This window comes from Neoarius graeffei, chromosome 18, assembly GCF_027579695.1.
Source record: "Neoarius graeffei isolate fNeoGra1 chromosome 18, fNeoGra1.pri, whole genome shotgun sequence".
In the NCBI taxonomy this organism is placed as follows: domain Eukaryota; kingdom Metazoa; phylum Chordata; class Actinopteri; order Siluriformes; family Ariidae; genus Neoarius; species Neoarius graeffei.
Genome location: NC_083586.1, coordinates 27,822,430 through 27,848,056, shown reverse-complemented (window position 1 = coordinate 27,848,056; position 25,627 = coordinate 27,822,430). Strand labels below are relative to the sequence as shown.

General features: G+C 42.1%; 1 protein-coding gene across 2 annotated transcripts in view; it reads right to left on the bottom strand.

Annotated features, from left to right (window-relative positions):
- The window catches only part of LOC132866064 (protein downstream neighbor of son homolog), a 41,441-nt gene extending 18,255 nt beyond the window's left edge, over positions 1–23,186 (bottom strand). The window contains exons 1-3 of one of the 2 annotated variants that reach the window (XM_060898627.1): positions 22,721–23,184; positions 5,540–5,626; positions 5,043–5,246 (exon numbers count right to left, since the gene is read on the bottom strand). In XM_060898627.1, coding sequence (XP_060754610.1) covers positions 5,043–5,246; positions 5,540–5,626; positions 22,721–23,053 — 624 coding nt within the window. In that variant the 5' untranslated portion in view covers positions 23,054–23,184. Of the gene's footprint in view, positions 1–5,042; positions 5,247–5,539; positions 5,627–22,720 lie in introns of both variants that reach the window. The other variant, XM_060898628.1, reaches the window with a different exon arrangement.
- Positions 23,187–25,627: the final 2,441 nt, after the last annotated feature.

Genomic DNA, 25,627 nt, shown 5'->3' with positions numbered 1-25,627 from the left:
TGCCCTACCAACAACACTGTACAAGTTCATGGATGCTCTGTGACAGATGAAATGGGCAGATAAAAGCTTGTTCGCAATGCTTCGTCTTGCAAACTTTATTTAAAGGGGCCACAGTTCAAACACACATCAACTGGTATCCTTGTGTCAACTGATCACACGTAAGGTATAATTAACATCACGAAATATTTAAAATTAAAAAGGTAAGAAAATCAATGGGGCGGCACGGTGGTGTAGTGGTTAGCACTGTCGCCTCACAGCAAGAAGGTCCGGGTTCGAGCCCCGTGGCCGGCGAGGGCCTTTCTGTGCGGAATTTGCATGTTCTCCCCGTGTCCGCGTGGGTTTCCTCCGGGTGCTCCGGTTTCCCCCACAGTCCAAAGACATGCAGGTTAGGTTAACTGGTGGCTCTAAATTGACCGTAGGTGTGAATGTGAGTGTGAATGGTTGTCTGTGTCTATGTCTCAGCCCTGTGATGACCTGGCGACTTGTCCAGGGTGTACCCCGCCTTTCGCCCGTAGTCAGCTGGGATAGGCTCCAGCTTGCCTGCGACCCTGTAGAACAGGATAAAGCGGCTAGAGATGATGAGACGAGATGAAAATCAATTGATGAAGGAAAACAATGAACAATTACAATAACATGTTTGGAAAGAAAATCAACTAACAAACTGATTAAAAGCCATTTGTGTGGTGTGACTGTTGATGCTCAGTCATTTCAACATGCAGTTTTTTTTTTTTGTTTTGTTTTCTTGTCTGTACCCAAACAGGGACATCACAAATAATGGGGAAACCAGTCACTGCAATTATTTTTTTCTCTTCCATTGTATTTAGGAACAGTTTGAATGGAACCAAAGTTTACACAACCGTGTTCTCTAGGATTCTGTAGAGCGGAGCACTTCTAAATTCTGACTAGCTGCCACCGAACCACGTCATAGCTCAGTACCATAAAGTTAGCTGGACTTCAACTTTATTGCCCCCCACCACCCAAAGTACACTGACAATGACCTTGCTGCCAAGAAATTCTCTCACAAATACAAAACGAACTTCTGGTCATTTTGATGTGAACGCAGGGTTAGTTTTTCCTAGCTGTGATTGCATTGCTTAGACAGCAGAGTGCGCAATAACGTACAATAGAAGGAATGCACATGACTTCACTGTAGGTGGGAGTAACACAGCTCTAATACTGCAAGAAAACAGATCTAAAATGGGAAAATACTATTGTGCGACTGACTGTATAAACAGATTTAAAAAGAAAAACGAACTCTTTAAAGACTACTGAAAGATAACGAATAGAAAAGCAAATGGAGGTAGTACAAATGTTCACAAAAGTTTATTAAAGAAAAGGCCTATTTATTAACTTTACATTTTAATAAAAGGAAAGTTTTAGTTAATAGGTCATTATATTTTACTCCTACATTAAATACTTTGTTATTAAAAAAAAACAAAAAAGGTCTTTAAAACTTAAAATATTTAATTTGGTAAAGAAAATAAATGCTGCATTTTTATGGTAATGACATTTTCTTCACTTAATTCTTTTCAAGAATATTGTGGGAAACTCAAAGCATGAACCCAATACCAGTGTGGGAAATAAGGCTGGACCGGCAGACATTGACCGGTAATTCTTGCGTTGTCCATCTACATTTCAAAAGCATCAAACTGGATGGCTCATGAAAAATTGTAATGATATGGGACTAATCCATTTCTAATTTTCTTCCAAATATATGTTACACTGGGCGAATACATTATCGTAACACAGCCTATGAAACAGGGCCTCCGTGGGCCCGAATTTAAAAATTCATAACTCCGCCACCAATGGTCTTAAGCGAGGCTCACTAAGCCTTTGTTTTATGGCGTTAACACGAATTATTAACTTGACTGCGGACTTGATGACTTATTTGTCTCTGTTGGGAAGAGGAACGTATGGCTCAGTGATCATTTTTATTATGACTCTGACTCATTGTCATTAAAACTATACGGCCTTTCGATTTCATAATATCAATGAAGTTTAGTTCCCTCTGAAATTTGGTCATTGTGATATAGGTTTATTTCTGCAATATCTCACCCCCCCCCCAAAAAAAAATTCTGTGACTGGGAAGTTATTTAATTTGAGGGGATTCCCTAGCAAATAATGTGCATGAAATCACTTGCTTAACACAGTCGAGCAGACAGAGGAAGTCCGTGTGCGCAGGTTTACTGTCTTCTTTTGGGTTTTATGGCAGCTGGCATCCACAGGATTGCATTACTGCCATCTACAGGTTTACCTTGACCGTGCACTGACCGTTACATCATTGTCACTAAATGAACAGCTGATCACACATGCCCCTTTTCCACCAAAGCAGTTCCAGGGCTGGTTCGGGGCCAGTGCTTAGTTTGGAACCGGGTTTTCTGTTTCCACTGACAAAGAACTGGCTCTGGGGCCAGAAAAAACGGTTCCAGGCTAGCACCAGCTCTCTGCTGGGCCAGAGGAAAGAACCGCTTATGTCAGCTGGGGGGGGGGGGGGGGGGGGGGGGGGGGGAGTTGTTAAGACCAACAACAATAACAAGACCGCGAAAGATCGCCATTTTTAAGCGACGAGAAGCAGCAGCTGTACAAACGTGAAGTCATCCATTATTATTATTATTGTTGTTGTTGCCGCTGCTGCTTCTTCCGTGTTGTTTTTGCTTTGATATTCACGCCAAGGTTTATGTAAACGTAGCGCCGTAACTGACGTATACAGCGACGTAATGACATGGCTCCGCTTAGCACCGTGAGCTATAGAAAAGCAAACTGGTTCTCAGCTGGCTCGCAAGTTGAATGAGTTGTGAACCAGCACTGGCTCCTAACCAGCCCTGGAACTGATTTGGTGGAAAAGGGGTAACAGAGGTGCTCACTGACTGCCAATATTTATTAGTTTGGTCCTGTGTTTCCTTTCCTTCGCAACATAACATTTTCTTCTCGCTTTGTTACTGTAGTCAGTCTTTCATGTTTCATTCGCACACGTCCTCCATTTTTCTCTCCCGTTTCAAATTTGTATCCCATGTGCCTTGTGCGAACAGGGAAAGCCCACCACGTCATGCATGATGTAGTATCTTGAATTGGGTCATGGTGAAGCAGGAAATAACAGCGGAGAATTTCAGGCCACGTGGCTCTAAATTCATTAACTGTGCTATTTAAAAAAATAATAATAATAATAATAATAAAATTGGAAGTCTGTGATTTGAATTCAGTAGCTTTTGGCCACTAAACAAAAATAATTGGGTGTCGGGGAAAATTCTTTTTATGACCATGAAAAATCTGAAAGGCAGCATAGCTTAAAGGTAGGATACACAAGCTTAGTTCATTATATGTGAAGCTCATAGTCAAAGAGTTTGTTATAGCAGGGTTGCAGTGTAACTCTATCAAACATGCCATACACTTATTTATCCTGCTACCTTCTGCTTCCGCATATAAATTAGATACGAGTAAACTCGGGCACTTCGTACACATGACACGCAAGTAAAAGGAAAAGCAAGCTGGAGCTTGTTTCTACGCAGTTGAAGCCGATTCATCGTTATTTCAGTGTTCTCCACGGGCACTTTTAAAGTGGTGCACCGCCACGTTATTATTCTGGCCTGCCGCCCTTCCCTTGGCCAAAAAATACGCAACTTCATCAGTATACACCAAATAAATCATAAAGTATTCTCTTTATTATAAATTTTGTAACTAACACACAGAAGACCATTAAATGAATGCATACGGGGCTACCTGAAGTGGCCACGCGATTGCAATAGAAAATCATCTGGCCGGCTGCATACAGATTGTGACACAGAGCTGTGCAGATTGAGGTCCATCCCTGCGTTACACTACACCGCACCACGTTACACTATACTGACACATAGTAATGCTGGAAGCTGCAGCTAAATAACTTTGCGGGTGTTTGTAGCGTTATTGTGTAACGGTTACGCTTACCTATCGTCTTTTCTGACCATACACAGTTACAGTAATCATAACAGTGCACACACAAAGTTCAGGTCTTTTATTTTACGTATCTGTGACTGCGTAGGCGAGAGCTGCATTTTCCCGTTGCTTCACTGTGGTCGTTTACTGCAGGACTTCCAGGTTCCTGGGTCAAAGGACCCGAACTATGGAGGCCGGGATGGCTTTGTAGTGCCAGTCTCGGGCATTGATCGGAGTGGTTTCACCCAATTAACATTGTGTATTGTAAAAAAATGTATGCATTTATTGCAATTGGGTATTTTGTTTATGGAATATACATGGAATTAAGCCACATGGCGTCATCGCTAATAGCATGACCACACTTAGCACATTCTAGTGATTTACCAAAAATCTGTATTTTTAAAATAAACAAATATATAAGAAATAATTTAAGTAACAGGACAGTATGTTGACATTGACCTTATCAGTCAAAGTTAAAAAAATCAAATATACAGAAAAGTAAATGAGAGAACTAACTTTTGGTCTTCCCATGGCCTTCAGAAGACACAACTGATGTAACTTCCTGTTGAGCATGTGATTTATGGAATGTTCCAAATTTGTCAGATGAGGTAATATGTTTGGGTAACAGGACTGAGTGAAAACCCAGGGACACGACTAAAATGTGTATTTTAACTAAGATATTGTGGATTTCTTATGAAAAAATATATATATTTAAACCATGGATAGGATATGGAGTCACAACAGTGCAAAAGAAATACTGTTTCTGAAGGATTTTAATCACAATATTTCATAGTTAAGTATAAAGTTAGAGTGCAGGGACAGGTAACACATGCTACTTTTCAGTGTTTTAGGTAGTTTTTATTAATCCTTACAATTATATATCTTAAATTTAAAATCAGATCATGTGCAGGACATTCTGCATAATAAGGAAATGTATTTTAAAGTACGTTTTTATGTGCATTTATACATATAATTTTCTAGGGACGGAAATGGCACCGATTCGGTGGAATGGCTCATACAAATTTGTTCAAGCTCTATTCCGTGCACTCAAATCTACACAACTCTGATGATTAAGGGATATTGTATGAAATCACAGTCTACTGCATACGCCTATAACTAGATCTAAATATTACCTGGATATTCGGTGGTAGAGGAGTGTACTCTGCCCTGCAGTGCAAGCTCAGACCCTGGGCCTCCTCTTGAGCTTTCAGATGCTCAGCCCAGGAGAAAGACTGTGGAGAGGTGACTAGCACTCGGGTCTTCAGACTCCAGTCTGCCGGATATTCTCGACACACTTCCGGACGGGACTCACTGCGAAGATCGGGAGCCTCTGGACTCTAATTATAGGGAACAAAAGCAAGCTCTATTACATTCAAAAAGGATCCATTATATTAAAACTTTGGAGCACAATGGGGGGGGGAGGTTTGAAACTTTGATTTGAGCAAATCATTTGTGATGAGGAGGAAAGTAAACAGCACTGACAGTAGTGATTGAGTTGTGTGATCACTGTGTTCTCAGCTCAAACAGACTAAACACTGCAAATGTGCAAACACACACTCACCCAGGCTTCTGATACACTGACAGATTTACATTAATGATATTTTTCAAAGGATGACCAGGTTTTACACACCTTCAGGATAAGGCTGGATTTTTCTACCTCAAATACATCCTCTTCAAATAACGACTGATCTTCAGAGAAAAAAACCGGTCCCTCTGGCTGTGACAAAAACACAATAATTGCTTATTAGTGAATTATTACATGAACATGAAAAGACGACAAGGCTCAGTAGTGTCCTCATCTTTAAAAAGATATTGAACTACAGTACTATTACTACTGTGTGCAAGTGACATCATGCTTGACGTCTCAACCTGGAAGTCCGCCATGTTGGATGAGAAACAACCAGGAACCAGCACTTCATGTGTGAACTGCTGCAATGCTTGCTGATTTTCTTTGCCTTTGAAGAAACACAATGCCTACTTTGCATGCGGGATGTGATTACGGTAATAATGCTATTCATGGCAAAGAAAAACGGTTCTTCAGAATTCCCAAAATAATTAAAAACGGCGACAAAACAGACAAAGAGCTGTCCAGAGAATACCGTGCATGTGCAGTGGTTCAAAAACATGCATGGACTTAACTAAGGAAAAAACTAATTATACGCGCATGTGTGGTGACCACTTTATATCTGGTAAGAGTTCATTGCTAATTAAAGCTGTGTTTTCTGCTGATTAGGCCATCCTTAAAAAAATAAAAATCTGTTTCCTGTCCACCGGGTGAGCAAAAAAATTCAGTCGGGAGGGAGGGATTTTATTTTTATATATATGTGGATGGATAAGAAATCGCAATGCTGTGTTTGCTTTTTCTTTCAGTACATTTTTATTACAAAAGCAGACATTTAATAAAATATGACCGTTTAATCAACTGAAACTTGTACAAAAACTTTAAGTTAGCATTTTAAATGCTGACTGCAACATTTGCAAAACTTTTACAAAAAGGTACTTAAAATGTCCGACACACGGACTTTTTGTAGTTCTAAATCGAGCGTTAGGCCGAGTTCGGATGAAATTACACTATTAAAATGATCACTGAATGCTTTGCTTTTCTGAATCTTTACTATTTTGTTGTTCGCTAGAATACCATTTTGCGATTTCACACTGAAGCAAATGTTTGAAAACTCCGGATCTCCTTCCTTCATGGTGGCTGACATTTTTTTGTGCCGCACGGCACATGTGCAGAGCTGATTCAATTCTATATTCTGCGCAGAATGCAGGGCTTTCCACAGGCGCCGGCTGCCGGCCATACAGCCGACTACACAATTAAGTCCAGCCGGCTACTTTAATGACTTATTTTTGTAGCCCACAGGCTCTAAATATTAATTTTCGATTTTAATAAAATTAAATGTTTATCTAACGGACTGCCAATAATGTCAAACTGAACCGCAGTCATTTAAGTTGTGATTCGCGCTGTTTGTACCGATAACCACAAATTCCCCACCGACTTCGTTGATCAAGGGAGAGTAACTCATCTGCGGCCCCGACATGCGGTGTGTGCGCATGCACTCGGCGGAGGCAGTAGTGTGTCGGAGGCGACATCGGAAGGAACAGAAGCAGAGATGATGCTTATTTTGTCTCCAGTAAACCAGTCTTCTCTCGTTCAATTACGTGCTGGCATCAAAAGACACCGTTGGTTGTAAATGAGACCAAACTAAGTGGTTGGAGTGTATTTTCATACACAAATGGAGAAATGTTGGCTGAGTGTGTAATTGTGTCGCCCCACTGCAGACCGTTGCCGTTGTTAATTCATAGCATGCTCAGCTGTGTGAATGTGTCATGCACCAAACGCCTCATGATGCAATACGCAAGAAAAGAAAGAAGATTTACTGCCATTTTACTTTGTATTTGAGTAAAGTGAATAAATAAAGGGTCTGTGGAAAATACATTTAACCCTGGGAACTGCGTGCACAGGAGTTTATTTTCACCCCTTGCCTGAAACCCTTGCAGCAGAGATGCACACTGAAAATGGTTACCAGGCAGCACTCACTCGGTTACAAATCTCTCAAATGGAGCAGCGCAATAGAGATATGACTTATGAATTGGTGGAACTTAAGAAAAAATATTGGAAGCTGATTTAACTTGATAAGAGCAGCAGCTACAATTATCGACGGTCCATAATTAGACACCTTTTCAGATTTACCAATTAAAAAAAAAAAAACTAAATTTTACAAAAGGTGAGTTTCAGTTACAACAGTCAACATGTCACGCACGGCACGTGCGGTATCTGCGCATGTCACGCACGGCACGTGCGGTATCTGCGCATGTCACGCACGGCACGTGCGGTTGTCGTAAAAATAAATAGCTGTGAATCACGCATGGATTGAAAAAGTCGCTTGGACATTTAAAAACAACTCACTGGAATTTAAGCCTTTATAATAATTCCGTACAGAATAAACACTGTTTGCCATAACATCGTATTTACATAACTTTTCCGTACAAAATACGGCCAATCCGTACTAGTAGGCATCTCCGACACTGTTTTTGTCACATGGTTGCATGCAAAGAATTATTAAGAGTAGAGTCTTTCAGCTGGGTAGGAATTGTAGTATTCCAAAGTTAAGACGCTCCTATTTTCAGTTGACTGTCATTTCTGGTCTCTGTGGGTTGTCTAGTGCCCTGTGGTTGTAGGTATACCATGGGATGGTCCTCCATATATTTTTGTCCAACCGTACTCTGAATACATTAACATTTGGTGCTGTAACAACTGTCTCAGGCAGGTTGTTCCACCAACAGACCACTCAGTTGCTGAAGAAACAGTCTTTTGTTGCTCTTGACAGTTGCAGACTATACCCTCTTGTCTTGGTGTTTGTCTTCATTCCTGTTATGCATGCCTTTGTATTGTATTTTTCATGTACATATTTGTAGGTGTTTATCATATCACCTCATAGTCTGCGGTACACTAACGTAGGTAGCTTAAGAGCTTTCGGTCTGTCCTCATATGGAAGATCCCTCAGGTACTCATTTTGCGGCACGTCTCTGAGCACTCTCAATCTGTTCCGCCAATTTCCACGTGTAGGGTGACCATATTGGGGCACTGTACTCAAGATGTGGGCGTATCAGTGACTTGTACAGGAGAGAGATGACATCTTTATCCACGTATTCAAATTATCTCCACACAAGTCCTGCAATCTGGTTGGCTTTTGAGACTATAGCTGCTATGTGGTTCTTAAAACCAAGTTCGTTGTCCACCAGAATCCCCAGATCTTTTTCCTGTTGTGTGAAGGCTAATGACACCATTCTTGCAGTGTTCTCCACAGGTGCTTTTAAAAAGTGGCGCACTGCCACATTATAATTCTGGCCCGCCACCCTTCCCTTGGCCAAAAAAAAAAAAAAAAAAAAAAAAAAAAAGTAACTTCATCAGTATACACCAAATGAATCAAAGTATTCGCTTTATTGTAAATTTTGTAACTATTTAACACGCAGACCACCATTAAACAAATGCATACGGGGCTACCTGAAGTGGCCACGCGATTGCAATAGAAAACCATCTGGCTGGCTGCGTACAGATTGTGGGCTATCCCTGCATTACACTACACCGCACCACATTACACTATACTGACACATACGTAACATTGGAAGCTACAAGCTACAGCTAGCCAGCAGCTAGCTGCAGCTAACTTTGCGGTGCAAAGTTATGCATTTGTAAATTCAGATCACTGTACATTTGTCAAGCATGCGTTTGTAGTGTTCTTGTGCAACAGTTACACTTATCTATCGTCTTTTCTGACCATACACAGTTACAGTAATCATATAACAGCGCATGCACGCACACGCTAGTTAAGTTCAGGTCTTTTATTTTACGTATCTGTCATTGTGTAAGCTAGGGATGTCCCGATCAGGTTTTTTTGCCCTCCGATCCGATACCGATCATTTGATTTTGAGTATCTGCCGATACCGAGTCCCGATCCGATACTTCTTATAATCCATAAAAAATAAAGACGAGGAAAGAAACGGATCCAGGATGTTCCTCATTTTTTATTTAATACCTTATTTTAACATCCAACAACTCCGTTAGCAAATAGAGTACTTACGTGAGGCAGTTTGAACAATAAATAACAAATTTAAAAAAATAACCTTAAAATACCTGGCAGGAATGTAAACAAATAAAAAAAATAAAGTGCCACAGTGCCGGTAATTTGCTTTTAAGAACGCATCTCACAGTGGTGTACAGTAATTTCAATTAAGGAAATGAACGTTTTTCTTGATGAAAACAAGCATTTCTACCCTTTCAGGTTTGAGCCCGTTTCTTTTGTCATCCAATGAAAAAAAAATGATCTCATGCTTTGCTTTCCGCTTCGAACTGCTTCCGTGTTCAACTTTGCCGGCAACAGGCAGCCAATAACCAATAGCGTCTCCGCTACAAAGTGATGTCATGCCGCACGCGTTGATGTTGCTGTGTTGAGACAAGAGGTCTGGTCTCACTGTGTGCCAACGCATAGCTATTGATGTGTTAAAAATGAGAATATATTATATATAGATATATATCCGATCCCTGATCGGGAGGCAATACCCGATTCCGATCGAGTCTGAAACCATGTGATCGGGCCCGATTTCCGATCACGTGATCGGATCGGAACATCCCTAGTGTAAGCGAGAGCTGCATTTTCCCGTTGCTTCACTCTTTGTTTACTGCAGGACTTCCGGGTTCCTGGGTCAAAGGACCTAAACTACGGAGGCCGGGGTGGCTTTGTAGTGCCAGTCTCGGGCACGCACACCAGCTCGGGCATGGATTATAGTGGTTTTCACCCAATTAACATTAATTATGTGTAATGTAAAAAAGTATGCATTTATTTCAATTGGGTATTTTGCTTATGAATTATAGAGATTACTGGCATGCACTTAGACTAGGGATGGCGAAAACTAAAAAAAAAAAAATCTTGACCGACCACCGAGCCTCATTAGCCGGTTAAAGTCGGTTAACCTACGAGTTTAAACAGGGATGAAACGGCGTGCCTTTTAGCGGATGCCGCCTTTTTCACGGCTGAATCGTGCAAAGATCTGATTTTTTTTTTTAGGGGGGGCGTTGGAGTGTCTGAATAATTTCATCAGAGTAAATTCTGTATGCTCAAAGGAAAGCAATCGGATCTGCACGATTCAGCTGTGAAAAAGTCGGCATCTGCGCCTTTAGTTTGTGTGGAGAGATATGATCTGCAGTAACATGCATTGTTGGCTACAGACCGAAACATACTTTCAGAATGCACTGGCCAAGGCAGGACTAAACTCCATGTGCCTTCTAATAATAATTAAAAAAAAAAAAAAATAAAAATAATAGTAATTTGTAAGCTAAAAAGCCTGTGTCTACACTTTTTTCTTTCGCCGAGTGGCAGCTGTGTTCAACTGGGGCGGGACATGACTGAACGGGTGTTTCTGATTTGCTAGCCGTCTTTAACTGGGGCGGGAGGGCGGGACATGACTGAATGGGTGTTTCTGATTCATCAGCTGTCGTCCTTACACCGCATGGCACGCCCCAAGTGTTTACAACACAGAATTCCAAGTCCTCCGCTCCAAAATCGGCAACTTCAAAACGATTGATTTTTTTTTTTTTAACCAACAACCAAAAAAAAAAATTAACCGGTTGACGTTGATTCGGTCAACCACCGGTCAAACAGTCATCAGTTAACATCCCTAACTTAGACCTGAAATTGTTATACACAGCTCGAAATTTGCGGTGGTCCAGTCGCCCGAGTTACATTTTTTTTGCCGTTCTGCCATGCTAGTGCGTTTTACCAGGATATGAGATTTCAGCATTTTTATTCTTCTCGGTCTGTAGCTTGAATAAGTTTAGGCTACTGAATTCAGTTAAAGTTGAGTCTGGTGCTTTTGTGCTGACGCTACAATAGCCTACTATCACAATAAATATCCAGCGGTCTCAAAAGTAGCCGTCACCGGTGGCAAATTGCCGGCTATGGCTTGTTATGCCGCTGGCTACTGTCAGTCGAGTCACAAAATTTAATATTAAATATTTGACAGCCCAAAAAAAAAAAAAGTTGTGAACGTAAATTACATCCACTATGTCATGTATGTCCGTTGTTTACATCCTCGACATGAGTGCAGCCATTACTGCCGCCTGTGTTGCCAGATTGCGCGTTTTCCCGCCCAATTTGGGCGGTTTTAAGTGCATTTTGGCGGGTTTTGAACGTTTTGGGCTGTAAAACGTCAGCAGTATCTGGCAACATATTGTTTTACTTAATACAAGAAATTAATGGATGCCAACGTTTTTGCCAAAATGGTATTTTATTTTCCATTGTTTAGGCAGCTTCAGCATCATACTGTGAGATTCTGTTCAAATTGTTTTTTTCTTCTATGAAGCCTGAGCCATTTATTTTATTAGTTTATAATTGTTTAATTTAGTCTTCAGGAGAGACTGCCTGCACACAGCACTAGTATTAATAGTTTTTTTTTCTTACATGAAAGCTGAGGCATTTATATTATATTTTAAGGTAACTTCATGTTGTGCTGTGAGGTTCTCTGCACTTTAACTTTTGAACCAACATGTGCATTTGGATAAGTAAAGCCTATTTTTCTGCATTTTTGTAGTCCTGGTAATCTTATATTGGTAAAGTTGTTTATAGGACCATTTCTCAGTGTCTTTGTTTTTTTAATCAATAGTTTTTCAGTAATAACTTAATATTTAACATATCACTCAATTTTAAACAACCCCCGCGCCTCCCCCATAGTCTCCAAAATTTCTGTGGGAAACAACGCTAATCAAGCTTAAGCTAGATGACCCGCCTCAAATACCCGTCCCAGGTAAATGTTATCCCAATTTTAGATGGCTTGTTCCAAACCATCCCACCCCATGAAAAATTCGTACTTGCATATCTCTCTATCTATCTATCTATCTATCTATCTATCTATCTATCTATCCCTGCACGCTTTGCGTGCATTATGTCTGCCGCTGGCAGACATTTTACCATTTTGCACCCTGCTGTAAATTATTTGTACCCTGCTATTCTCCCAAACTTTGAAGCCCCTGAATATCCCCCGTAACATTTCCCGTAACCGACAGTGACATGATTTTTGTTTAATAGAATAATGAGATGGAAAGCACACACCCCAGTGCAAACATTTAGATGGGAACATACAACACAGCAGAAAAACAAATACAGTATATACAAATGGTGCATGTCACAACACAGCAGAAAAACAAAGAATATATATAACTGGGCGTGTTGAGTTGCAGATGTTAATTGCACATTAGTTATAGAAACTCAGTTCAGCTACAAAACTCAGGATATTGCACTGTATTTGGTATTGCATTGTATTGGGTATGGATGTAAAAGTGTAGAAATATAAATATAAAATATACAAAAGCTATAAAAACTAAAAAGTTGCTCTGTGAGGTTGCACTGTAATAAGTATTGCACTGTATCAGGCAAGTGTGAGAATATTGTCCTTTTAGGTCCTTGTTGGCGCATTGTTGCACCTGCCAGAAGTGGCATCAGTCAGTGCATGTAATTAGCCTTTTTCACATTACGTCACTTGCAGAAGAACCTCACATCCGTTTTCAGCCTTTTGAATGGAAGAAGAGGCGGCATGCTAATCTGCTGGCTAACAAGTAGCAACCATAGAAAGTCAGTAAACTTCCTCTCCAAAACAAGGCAGATAGGTGACTGGAATGGTCGCCAACAATACGTAATAATAAAACAACAATGCGCAATATTATTATCAAGCTTATCTGTGAATGACACAGTTTTGTTAACATATGTTGCAGCCATATACCTCTTCTTCCATTCAAAAGGCTGAAAACGGATACGAGTTCCCCTGCAAGTGACGTAATGTGAAAAAGGCTAATTGTTCAAGGTGGTTATGGCCTGTGTGTGTGTGTGTGTGTGTGTGGGGGGGGGGGGGGGGGGGGGGGGGGATGTTTTTGAGTCTGTTGGTCCTTGCTTTGATGCACCTGTAAAGCCTGCCTGAGGGCAGCAAGTCAAAGAACTCAGAGCCAGGGTGGGAGCTGTCCTTGATGTTGTTAGCTCTGCTGAGCTCTGCTCTCTGTTTAGCTACTGTTTGTTCATTCATTCAGTTGTTTGTTATTTGTTTGTTCATTCATTCATTCATTCATTCCTCAATTGAATTTTGCGTTTTGTGTTGGTGTGTCTAAGGTTTGCGCTGCAATAAACCTTTAAAATGAAAACCTACTTGTGCCCCCATTTTTTTCCCTGTGCTCCTAACATTTTTAACTTGGGAGCACGTGTGCTCCTGAAAAAAAAAAAAGTTAGTGTAGAGCCCTGCTGCCACCACCTTTTATTTTTGAAAAGTGGAGAACCCTGTCTTGTTTTATCAGTCATGGTATACGTGTAGTCAGGATGTCCTGAACCAATTCAGATCACTGTACATTTGTCAGGGTGGAAGCACAACCGCCACTTTCCTGCCAATCCTTGTAGACTAGAAAAATCTTGTAGCGGTTCACATTCCCACTCATGACTGACTGGGCCGAACATCTTTGTGTCATTCGCAAATAATTTTAGGTGGCTTGATACTACCTTTGGCATGTCATTAGTATAGGTAATCATATGGGGCCAAGTAAAATTAAGGATTAATTTCACGAGTGATTTAAAAGTTTTGAAAATTGCCCGAGTTGCAAAGCCATCTTTGACGAAATCTGCTCATTTTTGTAACCGTAACCAAGCAACGAACTAGCCAATAGTATTTCAGAAATACGGCCCCATGTTAAGGAAAAAAAGCCCTCCTTGATTGACCAATCAGAATTGAGTAATTTGGCCCCATGTATTATAAGTATAGGTAATCATGTGGGGTCGAGTAAAATTAAGGATTAATTTCACGAGTGATTTCGAAGTTCACGACTCGGGCAATTTCAAAACTTTGAAATCACAAGTGAAATTGATCCTTAATTTTACGAAGAACCATACGATTACTTGCTTATAAAATATACAGGGCCAAATTCATACTTCGGAAGCCATTCAAGTTCACAACATTTGTCATTTACGTTTTCTGAACCAAATCAGGACGCAAGACTATCTTGCACGTTTGAATCAGTTTCTAAAGCGTCGTTCATCATGACATGGCGACACGACATGAGGATTTGGGACAGGATTTTAACATCTTTCAGGATTGATCCTGGATATTTCTCTCGTCTCAGATGCTGATCCAATGCAGCCTGCATTACTTCAAGAGAGTCTGGTTCGTAGTTTTCCCCATTTTCTTTCCTCACTTCTGCATAAAACTGCGATAGCACCTTATCTAACTCACAGCATTCATATGCCACTACAGAGTCGTTTATTTGTCTTTCTGCGGTCCATTTCTTAAACATGGAAAGCCAAAAATTCGTACTTTTTTTGTATTTTCATTTTCGCTTGCAGCTTTCAATTGGTTTATCATTTCTTCGTCAAATATAGCGAAATGAGGCATTGCTGAGTCAGCCATTTTGCTGACAAAATTTGCTAATTTTTGCAACCGTAACCAAGCAACGAACTAGCCAATAGCATTTCAGAAATACAGCCCCGTGTTAAGGAAAAAAAAAAAAAGCCCTCCTTGATTGGTCAATCAAGGCCAAATTACTCAATTCTATGTATTATAAACAAAGATAGTGAATAGTACTGGTCCCAACACACTGCCTTGTGGCACTCCACTGCTCACCTCAGCCCATCCTGACTTGATTCAATTGACACAGACTCTACTTATGCTCAGTAAGAAAAGAATTGATCCATTGCAGCAAATTGCCCTTAATGCCATAGCTTTCGATCTTTGCTAGGAAACATTCCATTGATACCGAGTCAAAGGCTCTGCTGAAATCCAAATATATAACATCGACTGGCAAACCCTGGTCCAACCACTCCTCCAAACATTCTTACTGTAGATTAAGACATTATTTACTGTTCCTTGGTGCCTAGACTACAGCAGAATATCTACACCTTTTACACCCATGTACTTCAGCATGTCTTCAACATGAGCCTGGGTCTTCAGAGGGTCCCTGTGCTGTGAAAGGCGTCATGCCTCATCCCTCTACTGAAGAAACTGCGTCCCAGCGACCTCAAAGACTACAGGCCCATGGCATTGACGTTACACATTATGAAGACCCTTGAGAGACTCATCCTGGAGCAGATCCAGCCTATGGTCCAACCACTTCTTGACCCCCTTCAGTTCGCCTACCAGCCCCGTCTTGGAGTAGAGGACGCAATCATATACCTGCTCAACAAAGTCTACGGCCACCTGGACAAGCCAGCCAGCACAGTGAGGATCTTTTTTTTTTTTTTTTATTTCCCCAGTGCTTTTGACACCATCTTGCCGGCTCTGCTGGGTGAGAAGTTGACAGTGATGCAGGTGGATGCCTCACTGGTGTCCTGGATTGTAGATTACTTGATTGGCAGATCACAGTACATGCGCTTGCAGTGCTGTGTGTCGGACAGAGTGATCAGCAACACCGGGGCTCCGGAAGGGACTGTCCTTTCTCCTTTCCTTTTCACTCATTACACCACTGATTTCAACCACTGCACGGAGACCTGCCACCTCCAGAAATTTTCCAATGACTCTGCAGTAGTTAGACGTATTACCAGTGGTGATGAGAGCGAGTACAGGATGGTGGTGGACAACTTTGTCATGTGGAGCAGGAAGAACCACCTACAGCTCAACGTGACGAAGATGAAAGAACTGGTGGTCAATCTGAAGAGAATCAGGGCTCCGGTGAGCCCTGTTAACATCCAAGGGGTCAGTGTGGACATGGTGGAGGAATACAAGTACCTGGGGGTGTACTTGGACAATAAACTGGACTGGTCCAAAAACGTGGACAACGTATACAAAAAGGGCCAGAGCCGTTTCCATTTTCTTTAGACTGCTGAGGTCGTTTGACATCTGCCGAACGATGCTGTGGATGTTCTAGGAGTCTGTGGTGGCCAGCGCCATCCTGTACGCTGTCCTCTGCTGGGGCAGCAGCTTGAAGGTGAAGGACACTAACAGACTCAATCAGGAAGGTAGGCGTGGAACTGGACTCTCTGACAGTGGTGTTGGAGAAGAGGACAATCTTAAACTGTCCTTCCCACCCTCTATATGAGGAGCTGATCAGCCACAGGAGCACATTCAGTAAACGCCTGATTCTTACACGATGAACTACTGAGAGACACAGGAAATCATTCCTACCTGTTGCAGTCAAGCTGTACAATGTCACTGTACAACCGTGGTACACTGCTTTACCATGTATCCTTAACTCAGGTGCAATATATGTATATAGGAATCATTTTGCTTTATTTAAGTTATTGAACTTAAGTTTATTTTTATTTATTCTTTTTTTAAAGACTATTTTATCTTCTATTTTTAGACATGTTTACTTCTTTGATTCAGGAGCTTGGTTGCAAATTTGAATTGATTGATAAAGTGATTCTGATATCCAGAAGTAAATGTGTTAAAAAAAAAAAAAAAAGGCCTGAGTTTTTACTTTACACTGCAGAAATGAAATACAAGTCAGGATATGTATACATGTTATTTACCAGCTTAAGGTCGGTCCGTATGGTGAAATACCATGACCGAGGTCTTGAAAGTACTGAGCGAGGCCCTCTGGGCCGAGGTCAGTATTCAAAGCCGAGGTCACGGTATTCCACCATACGGACCGACCTTAAGCTGGTAAATAATATATTTATTTTTTTCTTTACCAAATTCTAACAGAAAACGAGAGCACCAGAAAGGCAAAACCGAGCCGAGCTGCCATTTTGAATCCTCATTCATGGCTCTAATGCAAATGGCTTCCTCCTCGGTATACAAGTGCACTTCCATGGCAGGAAAAAAACTACATTTTGCCACCTATGTAGTCCCCTATTTATACAAAATTGAGTCACGTTTTTGCTTGACCAAAGTTATACAGTATTATGACCTTTATATTGCATAAATAAAGTCATTTGGTGAAACTTCGAAGAAGAGATTGTACTGGTTTAAAGTTTTTACCTAACGTAATATTATGTATTAGGATAACATGCTCCAAAATGGGCCTCATTAGTTAATGAGATCAAACTGTTAGCAAGTTACAGGTTTTAGCTTTCTCCTACAAGGTTTTATTTTCTTCTTCCTCAGGGTAGTAAAACTCGCTTTCGCTATCCATGATGTAAAATTAATGCTATTCTGAAAATTTTTTTTTTCTTTACCAAATTCTAACAGAAAACGAGAGCGCCCGAAAGGGAAAACCGAGCCGAGCCGCCATTTTGGATCCTCATTCACGGCTGTAATGCAAATTGCTTCCTCCTCGGTATACAAGTGCACTTCCATGGCAGGGAAAAAAAAAAAAAACCTACATTTTGCCGCCTATGTAGTCCCCTATTTATACAAAATTCAGTCATTCAGGATTCAGCCATGTTTTTGCTCGGTGTTAGCAAATTAGAGGTTTTTTAGCTTTCTCCTGAAATGTTTTATTTTCTTTTAATTTTGTCTTCCTCAGGGTAGTAAAACTCGCTTTCACTGTGAAGACTGTCGTTATCGCTATCCATGATGTAAAATAAATATTATTCGTCAGAATAGCATTAATTTTTTTCTTTACCAAATTCTAACAGAAAACGAGAGCACCCGAAAGGGAAAACCGAGCCGAGCCGCCATTTTGAATCCTCATTCACGGCTGTAATGCAAATTGCTTCCTCCTCGGTATAGATAGTTTTCACATGACGTCACAGAGTCGGGGATTCCCTAGTGGCGGCCATCCTGCGGGTCAAGCTTACCGTATGGGTCACTGAGCACACATTGTAACGCGCGAGTACAAAGTCTTCAAAAGAACCCAAGCAGGCTATTTAAAGCTAGCAATGGTGCACACCTGTTGTATTCACGGCTGTCGTAATAGGTCAGATGATGACGTCAAGCGGAGCTTTTATGGAATTCCCACTGTACGGGAGCACGAAGGCGAGCAAACAAAAACTCGGCATACAAAGGAAAAATCTATGGCTTGCGAGAATCAACCGCAAGGATTATCAGCCTTCCAAACACAGCAAAGTCTGCTCCAATCATTTTATAAGTGGTAAGTTGTTTAAATAAACAATCAATTGTGTTTAAGTTTGTTTTTGGAAACCAAAACATCATGTGAACAATCTCTGGAGAATGCCTAACTGGAACCGCTGAGTGTACGTTTACATTGTAATGTACACTTAATATCGCTCGTTTGTCACGTTTCTATTTGAAGCTTGTCACTTCACTCACGCAAGGGTAATTTTTGAAAAACATTTTAGGTCTACTCTGTATGATTTGATTTGTGTTTAGGATGCAAACAGCGCGCCTTTTGGCGAATGCTGCCTGAATCGCGCAGATCCGATTTTTTTTTTTTAGGGGGGGGCGTTGGAGTGTGATTATAATTTCAAAGTAAATTCTGTATTAAAATTACTAAATAAGCAAATCCGTTACAGTCCATGAAACAGGAAGTATAAGGATGAGAAAAAAACAGTTTAAATCGGAAAGCTGCGCACATTTGCGCAGCTCGAGCGGTGTGCAGGACTGCGCAAACGTGCGCAGCGTCCCGATTTAAACTGTTTTTTTCTCATCCTTATACTTCCTGTTTCATGGACTGTAACGGATTTGCTTATTTAGTAATTTTAATACAGAATTTACTTTGAAATTATAATCACACTCCAACGCCCCCCCTAAAAAAAAAAAAAAAATCGGATCTGCGCGATTCAGCCGTGAAAAAGGTGGCATCCGCCAAAAGGCGCACTGTGAATATATAAAGTTGTATATATCAGACAGCCTTTAAAGTTTGATGAAGTCAGTTTCAGGCTTTGGCAGCCCTGCATAGTCACTTGAAAATGCATCTTTGTCCACTTCGTAGGGGTCAATTCCCCCAATCAAGGCCAGTTTGGCTGCATACCGTTGTCGTGAGACGTCGTCTAATGTATCTATATACTTCTGTTTGCTTGATTTTGCCAACATTGATCTTTATTTTAGAAAACTGACTATATAACTTCATAAATTCGTCCGAGATAACGTAGCCGGTAATGGCCCGTTTTGTTTGCCCCACAAGATGGCGGCTGGAGGGCGTTCCCCGGAATGCTGTGACGTCAGTGAAAACTATCTATGGACCCTTTTCATGTGACGTCACCACAAATCCGGCCGCCATTTTGGACATGTACTACCAGTAGTCTACCACAGCCAACAACGAGGAATGACGGCGAAGCATCGAAAGGAATATAGCCATCAAAGAAAGTTTTTACTTTCAGCAAGACTTCCATCATGCCATTATATTGTTGTGCACCTGGATGTAGTAACCATCAACACACAAGGCAAGATTTATCATTTTATCGGATCCCGACCGACGGAGAAGATGGATGGTCTCTAAAATATTGGCAAAATGATGTTTATTGACATAGCAATCGCGTGTAACGGGAAGCATTTGCATATCCGAAGTGTTGTGTTTACATCAAAGATAAAATAAACCGATATGACAACGACTGCTGCTGCCAGGTTGGGGACACAAACTAGTAGAAAGGAAGTGTGCCAACAGACTTCCTTTGTGGTCGATTCTGCTTTAAGGTAAGATGCATTTAATTATTTGTCTGCTGTGGGTTTGGAATCGGTAGCCTGACCGATTCGTTCATGTTTGTGGTGCCGTTTGTTTGTTGACGCGTGTTGAAATGGAAGATTGGTTGTTGACATGATTTCCAGTGATGCTTTGGTGCTGCTGTGGATCAGATGTGTTGAGTAGCCTGACTGTTTTTTTTTTTTTTCTTGCGTGTGGTATCATTGTTGACGCGAGGTTGTTTTTTGAACATGCCAATGCGGACACGATTTCCCCTGATGAGTTATGACTTCAGATGCGATGCGCATGTGGAGTCCGCGTGATGTGTGCGTAAGATAGGCTTCTCATGTGTTTGGAGATCCGCGCTCTGAGACAAGCGCAAGCACCCCCCCCCAGGGAAAAAAAGGGACCCCCCGAAAATATCGGCATAGTTCGAACACTGGGTTGGAGAAAGTAATGGCAAATAGTGAGTGCACAAACCATAGAAGGTAAACTGTACACAGCGCCAGGGCAGTGTGATGGTATGTCTACTTTTAGATTGTGTTAGCTTATCAATGAACACACTCGTCACTCGACGAGTTTCACGTCTTTACGACAGATACTTAAATGTGTGTTAGGTATTATTGTTGCAGTCTAAGCAGTCATTGTAGCAGCTAGATGAGCGAGAACCGAAAGGGTCTGTGCCAGGCCCGGCACCATGGGGGGGGCGTCGCCCCCTCGTGGCTACAGCCCCGCCCCCTCAACGGAGACTCAGATCACTTAATTGTTTTCTTATGAAAATATAATGTATGAAAGACGTATTAATAATTTGCATTTTCAAATACGAAATATTAAGTGGTTGCGCATTGCACAAAAATACATTTCACATAAATCACTACTAAAACTGGCACGGTAGAACAAATCTGATTGGTTGTTATGATTCTTACGTTGCAATCGTAGAATTCAACTGTATTAAGGTAGGATTATTTCAAAAAGCCTGAATTTAATATTAACCCTGTTTTAGGCATATGTATCAATCCTAACTACTCGGGACTACTAGTTATTGTGGGTGTGTGTGTGAAATGCTGACACAGCCGCGCACACACAGACCTGTGATAAGGACAAGGGGAGGGGTCGTGCGGGCGGGGGTTTTACATGTACACTTACAAGTGTACTCTGCAATATCCTGTAATATGCAGTCAGTTTACGGGAGTAGTCTTTCCCCCACCGAATTAAACGAATTCAATCACAATATTGTGAATCCATTTTCTTTCTTTGTAGGCTAAGTTTATCTCCGTTTATGTTGGTGTATGTGTTCATATATGATCCGCTTTGTGCGCAAATAGCGTAAGAATATGTGTCGTTGACGTCACCCCCCATGCAGCGGGGGTGAAAATTCATCACTTCAGAGTGTTTAGTCCCCTACACGCCTAAACTGGGATCGCGGATTAAGTGGTTAGCGTTGACTCGGTGCGAGTCAGGAAGGCTATTACTGGTGCAGCCACGGGGTCTGTTGATTTTTTTTAAATTATGATTTTGGCCGCGCTCCGGTTTCCCCCACAGTCCAAAGACATGCAGGTTAGGTTAACTGGTGACTCTAAATTGACCGTAGGTGTGAATGTGAGTGTGAATGGTTGTCTGTGTCTATGTGTCAGCCCTGTGATGACCTGCCGACTTGTCCAGGGTGTACCCCGCCTTTCGCCCGTAGTCAGCTGGGATAGGCTCCAGCTTGCCTGCGACCCTGTAGAACAGGATAAAGTGGCTAGAGATGAGATGAGATGAGATTTTGGCCGCCGAGGCAAGTACCTTACTTGCATTGACGTTTTGTTTTCATGCCGCGGAGCTATTTGTATGTATTTTAAATTTAAAGGACTTGCCTGTAGGTTTGTGTGTGTTGTTTTATGTTTGGCATCTTTCCGGTTGTAACGCGTGTCTGTGAGAAAATTGGAGGGGAGGGTTAACAGGTGGGCACGGGGGCTGATAAAGCGCAACTGCCCTGGTCATGTATCACATGATTTTCCCGGACTAAAGCAACCTTCGGGGCCGTGGTTTTGTGGTTGGCGCAGTTAATTGTTTGAAACACGTTGTCAGACCGCCATCACTACTACACACTATATGAAAAATATTTGCCCCCTTGCGATTTCTAATTGCCCCCTTAGTAAACTGTTCCTGGCGCCGGGCCTGGTCTGTGCCATAAACCGTTATTTCTTCATGTCCAAAATGGCGGTCGCGTTTACGAAGGTCACGTGAGTGAAAAGGGTCTATACAAGTGCAATTCCATGGCAGGAAAAAACTACATTTTGCCGCCTATGTCGTCCCCTATTTATACAAATAGGAGTCATTCAGGATTCAGCCATGTTTTTGCTCGGTGTTAGCAAATTACAGGTTTTTAGCTTTCTCTTGAAATGTTTTATTTTATTTTGTCTTCCTCAGGGCAGTAAAACTCGCTTTCGCTGTAAAGACTGTCGTTATCGCTATCCATGATGTAAAATTAATGCTATTCTCCTGAGAAATGCTGGCAAATTTATGATTTTTTATGATTTTATAAATAAACTATATTAAAAAATGTTGACCAAAAAAATGCTATGTTGTTTGTTGTTGTTGTGAACAAGCGAGTCGTTAATTTAACTAAAATATTTAAGTAAAACACGTTTTGAACAACGCCCACAGTAAAGTTCACTGAACAACTCAAACACTCGGTTGTTAGCATCGATGCTAAGCAGCAGCGCGCCATGTTAATCCTAATGCTAGCTAATTAAATGTTAGCTAAAACCACTCTTATTTATTCACAATATGCCCATATTATTTCCATCCACACTGAGGTTAGTGAGAGAGCGAGTTCACCTTTGTGCACCTGTCGCTCATGAAGAGGTTTTCTCTCAGAGACGGTCCTCTGTTCGCATCCCGCTCTGCTGAAGACTGTGTTCTGAACTGCGGTGTGTTTTCTGAACACTTTCTCTTCTTCGGGCTGTTGTACGTGTTCTCGATGCTGGCGAACGGGTTTCTGCGCTTCACTCTGCCGCCTGCTCCGGGGCTGACAGGCCGACTATCAGCTCCCGCCGAGCCGCTGGATCCTGCAGCTGCAGCGGCTCCGTCATTCCGGGCCCGCTTTCTCCTCATGCGGAGCACATCACACGGCTTCTTAAAGCTCGGGGAGTAACAGCTCTGATCCGCCATTACTGAATGCGTTTAGGTAATGTTTAGAGACACCAAATGAAGGCGCGCGCCACCTCTTGTTTTCCCGTTCTGAATTTCGCGCGTGACGTGAACACGTCAACGTCACACACCACTGCGGCTGCGTTTATTTTGCGCAGACTGCTCCCAGTACTATCGATCACTGGAGCTGCGTAAATACTGCGTTGATTGAAACAGTTGGGTGTTTCTCTTCTATCGTTTTTTTTTTTTAAAGAGCGGAAATCCCGACAAATGCAAAGTCCCTTCTGATGCATAATAAAAGACTTCTAAATTAAAATCTAATCTCATTATCTCTAGCCGCTTTATCCTGTTCTACAGGGTCGCAGGCAAGCTGGAGCCTATCCCAGCTGACTACGGGCGAAAGGCGGGGTACACCCTGGACAAGTCGCCAGGTCATCACAGGGCTGACACGTAGACACAGACAACCATTCACACTCACATTCACACCTACGGTCAATTTAGAGTCACCAGTTAATCTAACCTGCATGTCTTTGGACTGTGGGGGAAACCGGAGCACCCGGAGGAAACCCACGCGGACACGGGGAGAACATGCAAACTCCACACAGAAAGGCCCTCGCCGGCCACGGGGCTCGAACCCAGGACCTTCTTGCTGTGAGGTGACAGCACTAACCACTACACCACCCCATCTAAATTAAAATCTCATCTCATCATCTCATCTCATTATCTCTAGCCGCTTTATCCTGTTCTACAGGGTCGCAGGCAAGCTGGAGCCTATCCCAGCTGACTACGGGCGAAAGGCGGGGTACACCCTGGACAAGTCACCAGGTCATCACAAGGCTGACACATAGACACAGACAACCATTCACACTCACATTCACACCTACGGTCAATTTAGAGTCACCAGTTAACCTAACCTGCATGTCTTTGGACTGTGGGGGAAACCGGAGCACCCGGAGGAAACCCACGCGGACACGGGGAGAACATGCAAACTCTGCACAGAAAGGCCCTCGGCAGCTGCTGGGCTCGAACCCGGACCTTCTTGCTGTGAGGCGACAGCGCTAACCACTACACCACCGTGCCACCCCATCTAAATTAAAATATTTTGGGTAATTAAAATATGTTTATATTTGGGGCAGCATGGTGGTGTAGTGGTTAGCACTGTTGCCTCACAGCAAGAAGGTCCGGGTTCGAGCCCGGCGACGGCCTTTCTGTGTGGAGTTCTGTGTGCATGTTCTTGCCGTGTCTGCATGGGGTTCCTCCGAGTGCTCCGGTTTCCCCCACAGTCCAAAGACATGCAGGTTGAAGTGCATATCATGGGTAAATTCAGGAGCAAGATCAATGTAATTCTCCTATTTTATATTAAACTTTGGTCAAATATCTGTCACATTTTGCATTTTGTGCAATTTTTTTTACCTTGTGCAATACCAGAAAAATTCAGTTGAAATCAAGCCATTTGAGGCGATTTAGGTTTGTTTATGAGAAAACAACCTGGTGGTTTTCTGCAAATTTCTTCAACATTATCACGTAATTATTAAAATGGTTAACAGATGTATTGTAGGAGGGTGTAGCAACACCAATCTTAATGGGATTAGTACTCATCGTTTTCCAAAAGACCGGACAATGAGAGAGAAATGGGAGCGCTTCGTGCGAGGCACCCAGAAAAATTGGCTACATGCTACAGACTACAGCATTATTTGCAGTGCTCACTTCACAAGGCCTGACGACTTTGAAAACTATTTGCAGTGGGAAATGGGCTTCGCGAAGCAACTTGATCTGAAAAAAGACGCAGCTCCATCTGTCAGAATGCCCAAAGCAACACCGTCTCCATCTGTGTCAGCATCACCAAAGGACCCAGACGTGTTTGTCTCCCCTGACAGGCGAAGTGCCGCATCCACTGAGGCCCTCGAAGCCGAAGACCAAGCAGAGCCGAGAAAAAGACCAAGAAAATCGGCAATTCACAAGTTGACTGTTGCCGGGTAAGAAATAATTCTGACATCTCATTATATTCTTCATCCAAAGGTGAAGTAACATTGCGCTCAGGTGACAATTCCATATTTCAATGCAAAATCGCTAGCTGCTAAACTTGGTCTAAACAGGCTGTGCACTGAAACCGTGCAAAGCTCTCGCAGCCTGCTGGTGCTTCCGCAGGTGACGTCACGAATCTGGCTCCAGACTCCCTTGGGATTTTTCCAGACACGTTTTGTTATTCTATTTTTTTCTGCTGTAGACAGATGGCCTTGTGCAAAATTACCCTTCTGGATGAGTGTGTAAAGGGACATTCTTTCATGTTAAAAACCCCCGAAATTGGTCCAGGATATGCACTTTAAATTAATTGATGGCTCTAAATTGACCGTAGGTGTGAATGTGAGTGTGAATGGTTGTCTGTGTCTATGTGTCAGCCTGCGATAACCTGGCGACTTGTCCAGGGTGTACCGCGCCTCTCACCTATAGTCAGCTGGGATAGGTTCCAGCTTGCCTGCGACCCTGTAGAACAGGATAAGCGGCTGGATGGATGGATGGATGGATGGATGGATGTTTATATTTGACTGACATGCTGATTTAAATATCTTTTCAATCAAACCACGTAAATACATT